This window comes from Pongo abelii, chromosome 8 (genome assembly GCF_028885655.2).
Source record: "Pongo abelii isolate AG06213 chromosome 8, NHGRI_mPonAbe1-v2.0_pri, whole genome shotgun sequence".
In the NCBI taxonomy this organism is placed as follows: domain Eukaryota; kingdom Metazoa; phylum Chordata; class Mammalia; order Primates; family Hominidae; genus Pongo; species Pongo abelii.
In genome coordinates this window covers 117,813,947-117,829,419 of record NC_071993.2, presented here as the reverse complement: position 1 = coordinate 117,829,419, position 15,473 = coordinate 117,813,947, and the positions used below count along the sequence as shown (strand labels likewise).

The following is a 15,473-nucleotide window of genomic DNA, read 5'->3' as shown; positions in this document are numbered from 1 at the left end:
CTCTTTGCACTTTGTATTTACCTCAAGAGCACTTCTCTTGTCATGCTGCAATGGTTTGCCTCGAGATCCTCAAAGGCAGTTGTCATTTCGGAATCTTTTCCTATCCTCTCCTTTCCACCAGCGTTTAAGTCAGTGCCTAACACGGAGGAGAAACTCATCTGGTGCTTGTTGAATGACTGAATGAACAAGATAATGCTTTACCTTGAGCTGCAATTCCTTGTATCTCTTGGACATCCGAATGAGCAACTTCTCACCATTGATCACAGCAGATTTTTCTTGATAATACTGGACCATGGCCTGTGCAGCTTCTGTGTAAGCCATTTCTAAAAAGGCCTAAGAAAGAAAGGAAGGACACTCATTGGACTTTAATGGTCTTAAACAAGATTCAGCACAAGGCATGATTCCATGTCTATGAAGTTCAAGAACAGGCAAAACTAATCAATGGTGACAGGAGTTAGCATTGAGCTACTCTCTCAGGTGGGGATGGGGTACCGATGGAGAAGAAGCATAAGGAAACCTGACATTCTGGAAATGCTCTATATCTTTACCTGGGTGTTAATTATATGGGTGTACACATGTAACAAATGAATGGAATTGCACACTTAGGACGAGTGTACATTATGCACTGTAGAGTACGTGTTTTATACCTCACTTAAGAGGAAAAAAGTCAGTACAAGGAAGAGATCTCTTTGATCCCATCTGTTCAAAGAGGACCTTTTTATAAACATCACCAAAGGAGCTCATTATAAGATGGCCCTTTCCTGATCCCCAGGGTTACCAGACATTGTTCTTAATTATGTATGTCTGTCCTGGGCTACATCATGCCATGGAATCCCTCTGAGATGGAAGAGCCCACTGACCCACATTTCCCTGGAGGGGCAGTTGCATATGTGGCCTTGAACTGATCCCTATAAAACTTGCTATTTGGTGGTGATGGTGACAGCAAGAGACACAAGCTTTGGTTATTTGAGTTCTTACTTTCCTTATAAAGACAGAAACATACTCAAAATTCAGGAACTCACAAACCCCTAGGCTGGAAGGAAGGCCATGTTGTCGTGAGTTAAAGAAAAAGGAAAACTCCCCGATTATGTTTCCACGGCATCTTTCTTCTTTATTTAACTGCTCTGATAAAACACAGAGAAATGGGCTTTTCCACTCAACCTGTGTCTACTGAGAGTTCCAAAGAGACTGTTTTGACTGTGCATCAGTTTACTCCAGTAGTTGGTGTGGTGAATTTGTTGCTGCTATTGTTTTTTGGATTTGTTTGGTTTGTACTATACTGACAATATACTGATCCTGATTCCTCAATGCTGCAGGGGAAAAGGGGTCAGTGACAGGGAAGCCCTCACTGTGAGCCCCTAACTCCCTCATTTCCTTAAACTAAATGGTTTAAACAAGCTCATTCCCTTCCTTCTCTCATATTTACTTATGAATTTCAGATGCACAGCTTTTCTCCATGCTGTCATAGTCTATGGCATTAGCGTGGGCGACTAAGAAGTCAAGATTCTTTAGGGTTTTATTTCACATTCTGCCACCCAGCTTTCCAAGTGCCTCTTTCTTGATAAACATTTTAGCACCTCTAGCTCTCACTTGTCAAATGGGAATAATACTAATCTAGGGACTCTCACCACATCAATGTTACAAGCTGAATTCTGTGCATTTACCCAAAATAGAATTTCTGAGAAGTAGGAACAGAGACAAGTGAGTAGTCACACTCCAGGTTGATGGAGAGAGATAGCTAATGACCTGATGTGGATATAAGTCTCCAAAGTTCAGCCTTCTTTAAGAAAAGAATTTTTCCTATGCCTGTTCCTCCGATTCATAAAGTAAAAATATTCATTAAAAGATAAAATATTCTGATTTCTGACTGTTGGGAGTATAAACTCCTCACCTGACTTTAGAAATGAAGACAAAGGTACTCCATCCCAAAGGGCTCAGTCAACTCCTACATGTTAAGGATTCTTAGTTCCTTAGACTTACTTAGCATCCATCCATTCTCACACTCCTTCTCTCCTGCTGTGAGACAAAGGGCCTCACCTGCTGACATCAAGGACCAGGAAAAATACCTAGTCCCAAGTTCTTGGCTGGCTCCAAATCCAGGCCATCAGATAGGATAGGCTTAGAGGATAAGACTATAATTAGCTCAGGGGGTTGACAACACAGTGAAGAGATTCAAGTGCGTAGATTTTTATTTTGGGTGTCAATTACCCTTTCTATGTGAATGAGCACCTCATTCCAAAGCATCTCCTCTCACCTCTAGGCAATTCACAAAGGCCTGTTCCTATCACTAGGAGGATACAGTGAAACTAGGGGAAACAAAAAAACATCACCAGCAAAAACATCTATGCCATGCCAACAGAAGGCCAGCTACGCATCGCCTCTTTATGTTAAGAATGGCTTCTTTCAAAAATTATATCATTCCCTTTCACTAATGTGTGGTCTGTCGCATACACACTGGAGTGAAAGTACCCAGACCTACCTGATTAGTCGACTTCATGAGGATGTAATTAGTGACCTTTCCAAAGGGCAGCCCCAGGTTAATGACGTCATTCTCAGTGCAGCTTCCTTCAGGGAGATTGCAGATGTGCACCACGCGGCCAGCTCCTTTCCGCTGTGCAAACTAATGGGAACAAAGATCATTACTGGTATTCAGAAGACGGTTCCCTTTTCCCCTCTCTTCCAGACATTCCTAATGGCTATCTTTCCCCCAAACAATGATTATAAAACTATAATTTACAAAATTAATGCAGAAAAAATCCATTCACAGACACACATAAAATATTAATTTTATTCTATCTCTTTACAAAAGGATTCATAATATACACATATTTTTGAGACTGGTCCTCACTCCCATCACCCAGGCTAGACCGCAGTGATGCAAACACGGCTTACTGCAGCCTTGACTTCCGGACTCAGGTGATTCTCCCATCTCAGTCTCCCAAGTAGCTGGGACCACAGGCGTGCACCACCATGTCATAATAATGTTTTTTATAAGCAGTAACAACGAGGGCTGTGGAGGATATGAGGAAATGCGCATATCCATACGTTGCTAGTGGGAGGTTGAGTATCTATAAACTTTTGAGAATATACTTTAGCAATATTAAATAAAACAAAGTATACAGAGCCCATGATCCTGCCATTCCACTCTTAGAAAGGTATCCTATAGAAACAATAGCACCCCAATATGTGATGGCTCACGTGCAAGAACATTTATTACAGTAATTTATTAGGTGGCAAAAAATTGGGGGAACAGCCTGAATGTCCAACAATAGGGAAAACTACATAGCCATGACAAGAAGGAGGTAAATGTGCTGATATAGAATAATCTTTTTAAGAAGTCAGAGTCTTCGTGTACCACTCACACTAGAATGCAGTGGCACAATCATAGCTCACTGCAGCCTTGAACTAACTCCTGGGCTCAAGCCATCCTCCCGACTCAGCCTCCCGAATAGCTGGGACTATTGACGGACTATTGACGGCTTGAGCCATCACACTCAGCTAATTTTTTAATTTTTATTTTTTGTATAAACAGGGTCTTGCTGTATTGCCCAGGCTAGTCTCAAAATCCTGACCTCAAGTGATTCTCTCACCTTGGTGATATGGAATACTTTTTAAGACAGATTGTTAAGTTAAAAGCAGGTTACCAAACCAAGTGGTATGTGTACTATGATGCCATTTTTGGAAAGCAAAACAAAAATATATGAAAAAAGATAGACGAAGCAAGTGTTGTAAAATTTTGATAATTATTGGAATTGGGTGATGGGTATACAAGGATTAATTATACTAGTCTCTACTGTTCTGTATGTTTAAAAATTTTTGCAATAAAAAATGCTTAAAGAATATCAGCACATACAGACAAAGGTGTGGAGCATATATATCAACCTGTCAATGCTGGTTATCTTCAGAGGAGCAGAATGGGAAAGCGGTAAGATGAGACATGCTGAACCTTCTTCATATATACCTCATGTTGTTTGACTTACAATTCCAATAAAGAAAAAAGAACATAGAAAGTTTGTGGGAATCTAATACATATGCATTGATATTCACAGCAAAAACCTGTGGTTTAGGGCAGTGGTTTTCAAAATATTTTTAGCTTGGAATGCTTTCTTCAAATAAAACTGGTTTATCCCAATGTATTCAACAAATAAAAGAGGAGCTATTCTGGTCAAACCTTGGGGTCCAGCAACCTGGCACGACCCCCACCTGGCAGTCTCAAAGGCACCTCTAAGGAACACAGTTTGGAAGCCAACATTTGGCCCTAATCAAAGCTCCTGGAGGGAGGAAGTGTGTCTGTCTGTTTTGTGCAAACCTTAATCAGCCTAGAATCTCTGGGAGGGTCAAGAGTTAGTAACCATAAGCCAACCCAATGTGGAAGAGAAGGATATAATTTTCCAAACCTGAAACACATTCTAATAGCATAGTCTCCATTTGCATAATCACAATTTTCTATGTTAAACTGAACTTCAACATCTAATTACATTTGATGTGGGTCCGACTCTGCTAAGGTAATACAGGGGGAAAGTCTAAGATGTCATCCCTAACAAGGGCTAATACTTGGGTAATTCTACCATGAAAAGCCCTCGTTTGTCTCTTTTGAGCTGAAAACAATTACAGTCAATAAGAATTTCCTTTTATGGTTCAGCCCTGAATTGTTGAAGCCCAAGTGCCTCTTTCCGACCTCCCACTCTGCAATGTCCAGAGGTCAAGCACTTTCCCAAAGGGGAGCAAGGATTCAGGCAGCTCCCAGAGCAGCTCCTCATCTCCCTAAAGTGCAAATGGGCTCTCCATCAGCTAGGAGACTTTGAGTCTGAGCCTGGCTAGTGAGGACTGAACCCTTCTGCAGAAACGAAAGGAGGAGTGCTATTAAGAAGCAGAATCTTTGCCTGCCATTAGTGTGAGTGTTCACTTAAAGATGCAGACACAGCTGAGCTTTCAAGCAGGGCAAGTGGCTGGTCCTCTGAGCTTATCACAAGGAGGGCTGAGGCTGGGCGCTCTGCCTGGTCTCTTAGCGAGGCACGTTTCTGCCCCATGTGACTTTGCTGTGGTTGGCCTGTGCTAATGTGTGCTTGGACAACGGAACAGACACCCAAGGCAGTTCCAGGCCTATCCTGCTCCTGGCCTATCCAGTTGCCTAGTGAACAGGCATGAGGGCCAGTGCCTCTCTCATTGTCTCTTCCAGACTGAAAGGACAACTCAAGAGGCTTTTATTGGAACATAGCACAGCAACTGCTGCTGCTGGGTAGTAGAAAAAACAACCTCGCAGCTGCCAGTCACCAAAGAACAGAAGCATTCATGCTGAAGATGTCGTTACCAAAGGCACTAAGTGAATGGGTCTCAATTAAAATTTCCACTCAGATTTTAAAAAGACATCTTCTGAGTTCTTTCTCTTCCAAGATTTTAATCAGAAATAGATGCTGGATTTTACCAATTCCCTTGTTGTCATTTATTAAGACACTAATGAGATTTTTAGTATTCTTCCAGATAATAGTAATTTGGAGCTTTCCAATTATGAGCTACATCAACTGCAAATGGTTATAGGAGTGCCAAGATATTGATCCCTCAGGCTGAAGGCCAAGTTCCTCCAGTGACCGTGAGCAGCTTCTTCAGTTAAACCATTTACTTCAGCAGATTATTTTGTAAGTAAGCCATGAAATGAAAATCTTGAGAATCTCTAGGTTAATAGTTTGCTTTTGTGTGGTGTCTGGCTTCAGGGCACGTGGTAAATCCTATCCGGTTAGAAAGATAAATTAATTTTTATGTGTTCTATTATTTTGCCAATATTTTATTTAGGATGGATCATCAAGTTCTTTTCTGCCATTGATCTGAAATATCTTTTGGGTTGTTGAACTCCATTTAGGTTCAAAACCATATATGATTCATACAAGATGTAGAATAGTAGGTATTATCACTCTATTCTAGTCTCATTACACTTGACATAAACATGGCTATTATTTACCCTATGCCCTGTGGGAGATCTGAATGATGAGGGAAAAAGGGAGGGAGCGAGGGAGGAAAGTGAGAAGGGAAACAGGCGGGGTGAGGTCCCTGAGTGGTACATCAAAAGTACAGTTTGTACATCAGGGGCACTGGCAATCCTCAGTGCTCTTGAGCAAGTGTCACCATGCTATGCAGTAATTCCCAATCTGGGCTCTCTTATAAGCCCTTAAAGTCTTCGAAGGTAATAATACTACAGGAAGCAGGGGGCTAAACATTATTCTTCACATTGAAAAATGCGAGTTGAGATCGTACTTTGAGTTTCTTTATCAATATGGTAATTTGGTGTTAAATTCAATTTGGCCTGAGGATGCCTCCATACTTTGAGTTCTTATGTAAGTAACTGCAATTTAACTTAGCACATCAACTAGGTGAAAGCCTGAAGTAGTGTACTTTTCTAACAAATAGCTGAGTCTCAGCCAATCACAGCAGCCAAGCTTCGGTTAATCACAGGCAGCCAACTGATCAGACCATGTTCAAATTAGGCAAATACGGAGCTGTAACCTATCAAGCTGTTTCTGTGTCTCGCTTCAGTTTTCTGCCCATAAATGCTGCCTGCTCATGTGGTGCAGCGGAGCTCTCTGAACCTCTTCCGGTTCTGAGGGCTGCCCAATTAAATTAAACTCTGTTAAATTTAATTCATTTAAAATTTGTCTTTTAACACTGGTTAGCTCTTAGGCTAATCAGAAAGTCTAATTGGTGTGTCTCTGTCTTTGATTAATAAAAATGGGTCACTAGTTAGTTACTCATTAATACAAGTACTTTGGCACATAAAATCTTTCCAAATATGAAAATGCGGGACAGTGGCTGCTTGGGGTGGAAGTAGATAATGAAAGGGTACTTGAGCTATAAAAAGCTTGGGACTTTCCAGTGGAAAGAGCATCCTCCTAGAAGACAGAGGACCTGGGTTCAATCCCCAGCTCAGCCACTGATTAGGTACATGACAGAGACAAACTAGTTTCCTTTTCTGAGCCTTAGTTTCCCCACGTCTGGAACGAGGGAGGTGACCTATAGGTCTAAAGTCCTTTCCAGATGTAAAAAATGTATATGCTCATGTGGCTCTAAGTTCTAAAATTCCACTCCTCCCAGATGCCTTGACAAGCTAAACCCCAAGAACCAGGATAATGATAGCTTTCTCCAACTGTGCTCAGCATAAACAGGAAACCCATGTCTTTCCCACTCCCTGTTCCAATGAATGTAATGTTTGTCCTCTCTCTCTGTGTAATTGGCTGTTTAACCATGCATCCAGTCCCAAGCATGTTCATCTTTCAGACATGTTTGTCTGCGTTTGGTGGTAGTCTCATCTTTATAGGACTAAAGATAAGCTCCAAGCAGTGAGCACCTTGTTTATGAATCCTGCAGCTCCATGAATAATTCTGCTGCCACGGTGGTAGAAAGAGTTGAGATGATACACAAATGAACTACAGACACCTGGGCCTGGGGCCTCTCTGAGAACAGACTCATGTCAAGTGTGTGTTTTATAGTCACCAGGCACCAGGATCAGGGCAGTGGGAGAATCAGACAGACCTGAGTCTGTGTCTGCTCCCCCTGTGACTAACTGTGGGCCAGCTACTAAATTTCTCCAAGCCCAAGTTGGCTTGTCTGTAAAACAGGGTTAATAAAAATTGATTCCACAGGACTGCTGAGAAGATGAAATGCCACCGTGAATGTATGGTGCTTTAGGGCAATGCCTGGCATTATGTAGGCTCCTGTAAATAATGTTTATCTCCTTCCTCCCCCCAACAGTTAAAGGATGTGTTACAATGATTCTGCATTGGGAAAAAATATTGCTGTGATTATGTAAGAGAAAGTCTGTATTCTTAGGAAACTCATGCTGAAAAAGAAGTGAAGAGGTACAATGTCACCAACCTACTCTAAAAATAATGATTTAGGGGAAAATGCATAGCTGATCAAATGATTGATAGATAGATGGATGGATGGATAGATGGATGGATAGACGGATGGATAGATAGAGGAAGATACAGAGAAAATGACAAAGCAAATGGGGCAAAATATAAAAGAGTAGTGAAATTAATCAGGACAAAAGTTATATGGGAGTTCCTTATACCTTTTTGGTAACTTTTCTGTAAGTTTGAAATATATTAAAAGTTACCAAAACTAAATTTTAAAAGACATACTGTAGGGGAGAAGGGCTGGTCAAGGTGTTGATGGGCTCTGTCTGCTTAGTGCCCAGGAGCCACACATAAGACAGGTGCACTGAAAACTTTGTAGCAGAGGTCATATCTCTAAGACAGCTAAGTTGCAGGGGTGTGACTAAAGCCCGAATTACCAAGCTGAAGGGACAATCAACCTTTTTCAGCCCCACGGAGGCTTTAGCCTGCCTGCAAGCCAGCACTGACCTTGAGTACCCCCACATGGGATCAGGCGCTTGGGCTGTGCATTTTCACATGCTGGGGCTGCACCTTTAAAACCAGATGGTGCTCCTGATGGTTCATATGGCTGGGTTCCAGACCTCTCAACTGACCCTCAACTGTTTTATAGCTGGGGAGAAATGCAAAAGAAGCAAACAGACTTGTATACGAAGATTCTGAGACCCTTCATTGCCCCTTGGTGCAGGTAGAAATAGCCTTCACAGATTAGTTCAAATAAGAGGCCCAAGTTCAAATAACTTAGAGTTGCAGTAAAAATATGGCTTAGGGCAACAGGCCTGCAGGGTGAGAGAGGTCTCTCAAACTGCTTCCTAGAGCTGCGAAGTGTAGATTCGATCTTCAGTAAACGATTTCTGTGCTCCAGCCTGATCTGTCTTAGATGTGACCTAATTTTATCTGGCACAGAGTCTGTGGGCCTCTGCTGGTTTTGTTCTAAACATGCCTAAGAGCAGATACGGCAAATATTTATCTCTCATGATGTTGATTTATAACCTGTTATGCAGACAGGAAGATGTTGATTTTGAACCTATTATGCAGATAGCAAATGGTTGCGAATTCCGTAGCTATGGATCTTGGCTTAACTTGGAGGGTAGACACAGTTGCCTTTATTGATGCTTTCAAATATTTCATAGAACATATTAGCTCTGACTTAGAGTGAATTTACTTTTACTGGTAAATCCATAGGATTGCCTACGGATCTTGGACGATTCACCTGTTTAGCAGCTTCAACATCCCTGGAAACTGTAGAGTCACAAAACGTTAAAATTGGGAGGTCATCTGGTCCACACTGTATATGAGGACACTGAAGCCTCAGAGAAGTTAAGGATCTTAATCTGTGGTCAATTAAACAGTGGCAGATTTGTGATTAAAACTCAGGTGTCACTGAAAAAACCTATCAATCGCAGACTTGATAAATTAAGGTAAATACAAAAGTGAAGTTGCAAAATAAGATAGGAATTATTTATGTTCTGATGTGGAAATATGTCTAGAAATCAATTTAAATATGTATTGAAAGCTTATGTTAAGTGAAAAAAACAAATTGTGTAACAGATTATATGACGTTATCTGTTTTGTGCCCAAAAAATTACTTTACTAATGAAACATGTACACATATACTAGCTAGAGAGATATAGACTTATAACAAAAGCATTTAACTTCTGTTTTCTCCGCAAAGCTTACTTTTCTATTTCTGTTACTGCTAAGATTGTTTATACAATGTTCATACTGCTTTTCCAACGAAAAAGTAAGATTTGTAAAAAGAACAAATTCCAAAACAAAACCTACCCAGGTCTTCTGTCTCCTCTTCTTTGCTCTCTTTGAAAAAGCACAAGGTGGCCCCTGCTGGAGGGACAGGAGTAATGACAGAGCTCGAATGGTGGGGGAGGCGGCTGGTAGCATATGCCACATCAGTTACTAGTCCTCATGCTCAAAGAAGTCAGGAGACCAGAGTGCTCTGAGCCATGCATTCAGAGGGCCAGGGCAGACAGATGGATGTTCCAGAAACAGCCAGTAATCAGAGGTGCAGCCTGTGACTTACACTCTGGCCTTCCACAGACATTTCTATTTTCCTGAGCCTCCATTTCCTTATTTATACAAGTTCCCCAATGTGCATGGTCTTGGCGAGAAAGAAATAATAAAAACAACGTGTATCATCCCAGGTCAGGGTGGCCCATCTGTGACACTGGCACTAAATAAACTCCAAGGTGGTTGTGAGAACTGCAAGGTGGCTTTACAGGGACAGACACAGAGAAAGTGCACCTCGGGCAGGCACAAGAAAACTACTAACAGGCTGAGAAAGCCCCGAGGCCCCTTCCAGAAACCTGATTACTCTGTTTATGACAACTCAGGCAGCCAAGGAGAAAGTGCCTGGCCTCAAATGGCAGGAGCTTAAGTGAAAGTGAACACCCATCTCTGGGGACCCTAGAGTGGGATGGGAGGGGCTGGGGACAGACACAAATCACCCCACCAACAGCAAACACAGCATACAACTGTCAGTGCAGTGTCCCGTCTCTGTCAAAAATAAACACGCCCGCCTGGGCAACATGGCGACACCCTGTCTCTCCAAAATTAGCTGAGTCTGGTGGCACATGCCTGTAGTCCCAGTTACTTGGAGGCTAAGGTAGGAGGATCGCTTGAGCCCAGGAGGTGGAGGTTGCAGTAAGCCATGATCACGCCACTGCACTCCAGCCTCAGTGACACAGCGAGACCCTGTCTCGATAAATAAATAAATAAATAACAATAAAAAGGAAAAGAAAAGAAAATGAGAAAAAAAACCCAAACAAAAATGAATAAACAAACAAGGCAACGAAGCACTCAGACTCCAACAGAGGTGGGAGAAGTTTAAATGCAGCCAAGTCTGTCCCCAGAAGGGCTTGGTGTCAGTGGCAGACAGTCTTTGCGGTCCTTTTAGATTTTGTGGCAGTTCGGATATAATCTGAAGGCTCATTTCCAGAGCTCCGTGTCACTTTGGTCTTCTCTTGCTTAAAAACAGGGAGCTTTAGAGGCAGTAACTGCTCTTCGCTCCACAGACATTAGTGATATGATCAGACAGTGGCGGGATCCTGGCTGTTCCTGGTTTTACTAAAAAAAAAAGTGTTTATGAAAAGATGTATGTGAATGGAATCAGACATACAAAATGCTGGCGCAGGACCAGACCTCACTTGTGGAGGAAAATGGGATCTCTATGGGTGCTGAAAGGGAGATAAACCGGGGAATTTCATTCCCCTCAGTATTTCTTTTCTGTTTGCATCTTCACAATAAGCATAAGTTTTGTAAGCAGAAAAACAATAGAAATGTATATGCAAAAACAACTCACTGGGCACTCATTGGAACCTGGAAAAATATCCTTTGGCAACAGAGTAATCACCCCTTATCTTTGGGGTGATATCTTTGGAGGTCAGTGTTTGCAGGCAGAAAGAAAATCAATAGTTTCTCTGAGGGACTCTCCTGCTACTTAAAGGAGCCTTGCAAAGTATTTTTCAAGAGTAGATTAATCATTTCTCCATTTCTCAGCTTGTCTTCAAACGTCAATGTTCTTGCATTTCAGGTTTTCCTCAAGACAGATACACCTGCATTCAATTCCATATGCTGGCAATGGCAAACCGGGGGACCAGCATCTTTCAGAAGGATGTGAATGAACATCAAGCCACTGACAATGTAGGGATTGGCTGGGGCAGGCTTTGTCCTTGTCCCTCAGATAGCCTTGGGGAGGCTCATGTGACCAGCAAGATGTCACAGAAGTTATAATGGTGAAACCAGACAAATGCTGACTCTCCCCTTCCACTGGGTCTGTAGAAAAAGCCTCCAAAGATCTGAGTTCATCTTGGCAGATGCTGTCAGGGTGCAGAAGAATGTGGATACCAGGTGTGGCTGGCCTCTTCATCTTGCTCCATGAGTGGCCAAGGCCAGAGAAGTCCCTGTCACCTGCAACGCAGCCTCGGAACCTCCCAAGCGGCTTGTGGGGTAGGGGGAGGGGGAGGTGAGAGGGGCTTACTAAAGAGAAGGATCACAGAAGGAAGAGCCCCTTCAGACCCACGCAGAGAGGCTGCAGGGCTTATTGGTTACAAATGAGGCTTCCAGAGCTAGGTTGTCTAGGTTCAAATCCCACCACCTCCATTTACCAGCTATATGGCCTCATATAAGGTACTAAGCTTCTCCAGGCCTCAGTTTCCCAACTGTACAATAAGGATAATAATAGTATCCACCTCGCAGGGTTGTCTAGAGGATTAAATGAGCTAATACAAAACAAAAATGCTAAGAACATATTGAGCACTATATAAATCTCAGCTATTGTTGCTATTATCATCCTACAATGACTGGGGTTCTCTGTCCCCTCCTAGCTCCCAAAATGTTAGCTCTCTGTCCCCTCCTAGCTCCTTGCAGAGAGCTGTCCTCTAGGTCTCTGTCCCCTCCCAGCTCCTAGCAAAATGTTTCTTGCGTTGCTTCTCACCAGGCTCAAGCCAGATAAACTCCCCATCTCTAGGTGTTTGGAGGAAGTGGCACTCAGAGCTTCGAGGAATTAATTAGAATCAACACACAAATCATCAGATTGCTGGTGCTTGCCCACTGGTACGTAATTTAAAAGTACATTCATGGGAACCTCAAAACATCTCTAAGGTGGAGCAAGTGTGACCCTGGGTATTACTACACAGATTTGTGTAAGGGGAACACTGATACCAAGACCCGGACAAAATCCTATGGCCGGCAGACAGAGCCAGCCTTAGACAGGATGGGTTTCCCCCCAACTCTTCACAGCCAAAATGGGTTAAAAGCGCTCATTACTCAAGAACAGCCATGGTTACTTCATATGTACTTGACAGTTCCCAAATCATTGTCCCTTATATTATCTCATTTGATCCTCACAAGGGCAGGACAATACTGGATCTATCCCAAGCCTTGCTCCCACTGTCTGGCGCTGGCCACTGAACCAGAAGCCTGGGCTGCAGAGCTGCATGGGATGTTCTGAGATTCGAGGAATAATCAAAACAATAAATTACACAAGCTGGATGAAAATCCAGTTGTTTACCTTATCTTCCAAAGGCATTATTGTTCCCACTTAAGGAAACAGAGCCTCAGAGAAGTAAAGTGACTTGCCTGGAGACACACAGCAAGTGGCTCCAGAAGTAGGACTTGAACTTAGGTCCCTAGAGCCAAGTCCATGGAAAAGTGTCTCTGGCTCAATGGGCAGCACTGGAGGGTGGGGAAGAGGCCTGGGACAGACTGCAGAATGTCCTGCCTGTGTCTCTCCTCTCCCCGCCCACCCCCCTTTACGGAGGGGCTCAGTTGATGCCATCTCTTCCCCGTACTCAGACGCCAGGTTGAAGTCAATTTACAAGCCCTGGCCCCTGCCCACCTGACACTCAATCCAGCCTCCCCCATCGTGGTCACAGTCCCTCCCGTTCAGTGCCTGGAGTGGAGTCTCAGGGCAGGGTTATGAGCACAGAGGTGCCTCCATGGCCCACACCCCCATCAGGACACAAGGTCATGTTACCAGGAATCTGACCTCCGAGGACAGGCCTCACTGAATCTAGCCACTGCAGTCTCCTGGGACTGACCCGAAGCTGCCATTGACCTGGTTGTGGCTCTGAGTGAGCAGAGTGCAGAGAGGGAAACCACAAAATTCCCTTTCACCAAAATGTGGGCTTCCAGACAGGGGCTCTCTCGAAGCGCTTCTCCTATTCAACATCACAAATCAACACACACAAATAAACAGAAGCCTGGGTTCAGGCAGGCCTCACGTCTCATCACGAACCACCTCGCTTTTCCACTTACTCACTCCCCAGAGCCTGAGAGCTACACTTCACAGCTTACTGGCCTGATGTTTTGCATGCCAACACGTAGAGGGGACAGCACGTGGAGACATGCTCTTGTGAGCTTGTGTTCACTCGCAGGAGAAGAGAGAAAGAGGCCACAGCAACTCACACCACAAAAGCACAGACACAGGCTAAGGCACATAAACAGGTGCCCTCCAGCAGGGTTCAGACAAATGCACTTGTTTTACAGTCAGTTTTCCTCCCACTCCCCTTTCTCCTGCCCAGAGGAGAAGAAGAGAAGTCGAGTGGGGGTGTAGGGTGGTGGAGCAAAATAACTGAAACCCCAAAGAGAAGAGGAGCTGTCACCGTTGGTGAAAAAGGAGAGATGAAGCTTAGGAGCTTTGGAGGACGAAAGTGTATATTGTAGAGACAGCAAAACTGAAAACAAACAAAAACATTATACAGCACAAACCAGTTCCTCAAGGGGCCAACAAGTGCCACTGGTGCATAGTCCTTACTTTCACACACTTTCTGGTTCAAGCTTCAAAATTGCCCTCTCATAGGAAATAACCCACTTCCATAAAACATCAAATAGTCTTAAAAAAACATAAAAAGCTCAAACTTTTTTTATTCTAAGCCAGCGCTGAATGCTTGAAAGTCCAGGAGTGCCTTTAATTTTAAGGATTTATGTCCTCTTCTTAAGTCATGTGTTTCAATACTAGATGAACTGGATTAAACAGCTCTTCACTTCTGTCTGGGGTTGTTTTTCTGAATGACACAAAGCCAGATCAGCACCTCTAGGCCCAGACATAGCAGGTGATACTACAAACGCTTGACAACAACAATGACAATGGAGAAAATGGTTTTTTTGTTTGTTCTGAGACGGAGTCCCACTCTGTCACCTGGGCTGGAGTGCAGTGGTGCGATCTCGGCTCACTGCAACCTCTGCCTCCCGGGTTCAAGTGATTCTCTTGCCTCAGCCTCCCAAGTAGCTGGGACTACAGGCACACACTACTCATGAACCAATCTATGGCCAGAAAGTGTGATGATCTTGGCTGCCTGCGTCACATGCTCACCTCACTTCTGGTCACGTCATCTTGGAAACTAGAGAAGTGTGATTCCCAGAGTGGAAAATTGAAGGGTACCAGGTATAAATGGGTCTAGACCTCAAAAGCCAGCCAACTCTCTATTAAAAAAAGTGTTAACATCCTCCCAGCCTGTGTCATGTCAGGTGCATACTGAGCATGAAGAACACAGTGCTAGGGACAGCAACAAGCATTTCAGAGTGACTGGCACACAGAGAGGTATTTGAGGCAGGGCATGGTGGCTCACACCTGTAATCCTAGCACTTTGGCCACCTGTAATTCCAGCACTTTGGGTGACCGAGGCAGGAAGATCACTTGGGGCCAGGAGTTCAAGGCTGCAGTGAGATGTGATTGCACCACTGCATTCCAGCCTGGCTGTCTCAAATAAACAAACAAATAAACTAATAATCATTTTCATTAATTTCTGGAGAAAATGTTTCTGTACTCACAGTTGTCCCCGCAGAAGCCAAAGGAAATGTGGGGCTTGACTGAGCGAATGACCTTGCTGGAATGGGCACGTATGATGTTCCAAGATTTGAGGCATAATCTAAATGATGAATTACACAAAGTCAATGAAAACCCAGAATATAACATCAAAAGTCATTATTAGGACATAAGCAGGCATAGAAAACTGAACCTTTCCCCTTCACATATTATTAGTGATTGGCATGACTATACCTCTGGACTTGCTGATAATCAGCAAAGCTTTATGTCTCAAGTATCTCAGAGAATACTGATGGGCCCAGACAGCA

General features: G+C 43.4%; 1 protein-coding gene across 1 annotated transcript in view; it reads right to left on the bottom strand.

Moving 5' to 3' along the window:
• The window catches only part of RBM20 (RNA binding motif protein 20), a 199,481-nt gene that overhangs the window by 39,665 nt on the left and 144,343 nt on the right, over nt 1–15,473 (bottom strand). The window contains exons 5-7 of the mRNA XM_002821143.6: nt 15,171–15,268; nt 2,480–2,620; nt 202–333 (exon numbers count right to left, since the gene is read on the bottom strand). Coding sequence (XP_002821189.3) covers nt 202–333; nt 2,480–2,620; nt 15,171–15,268 — 371 coding nt within the window. The remainder of the gene's footprint in view (nt 1–201; nt 334–2,479; nt 2,621–15,170; nt 15,269–15,473) is intronic.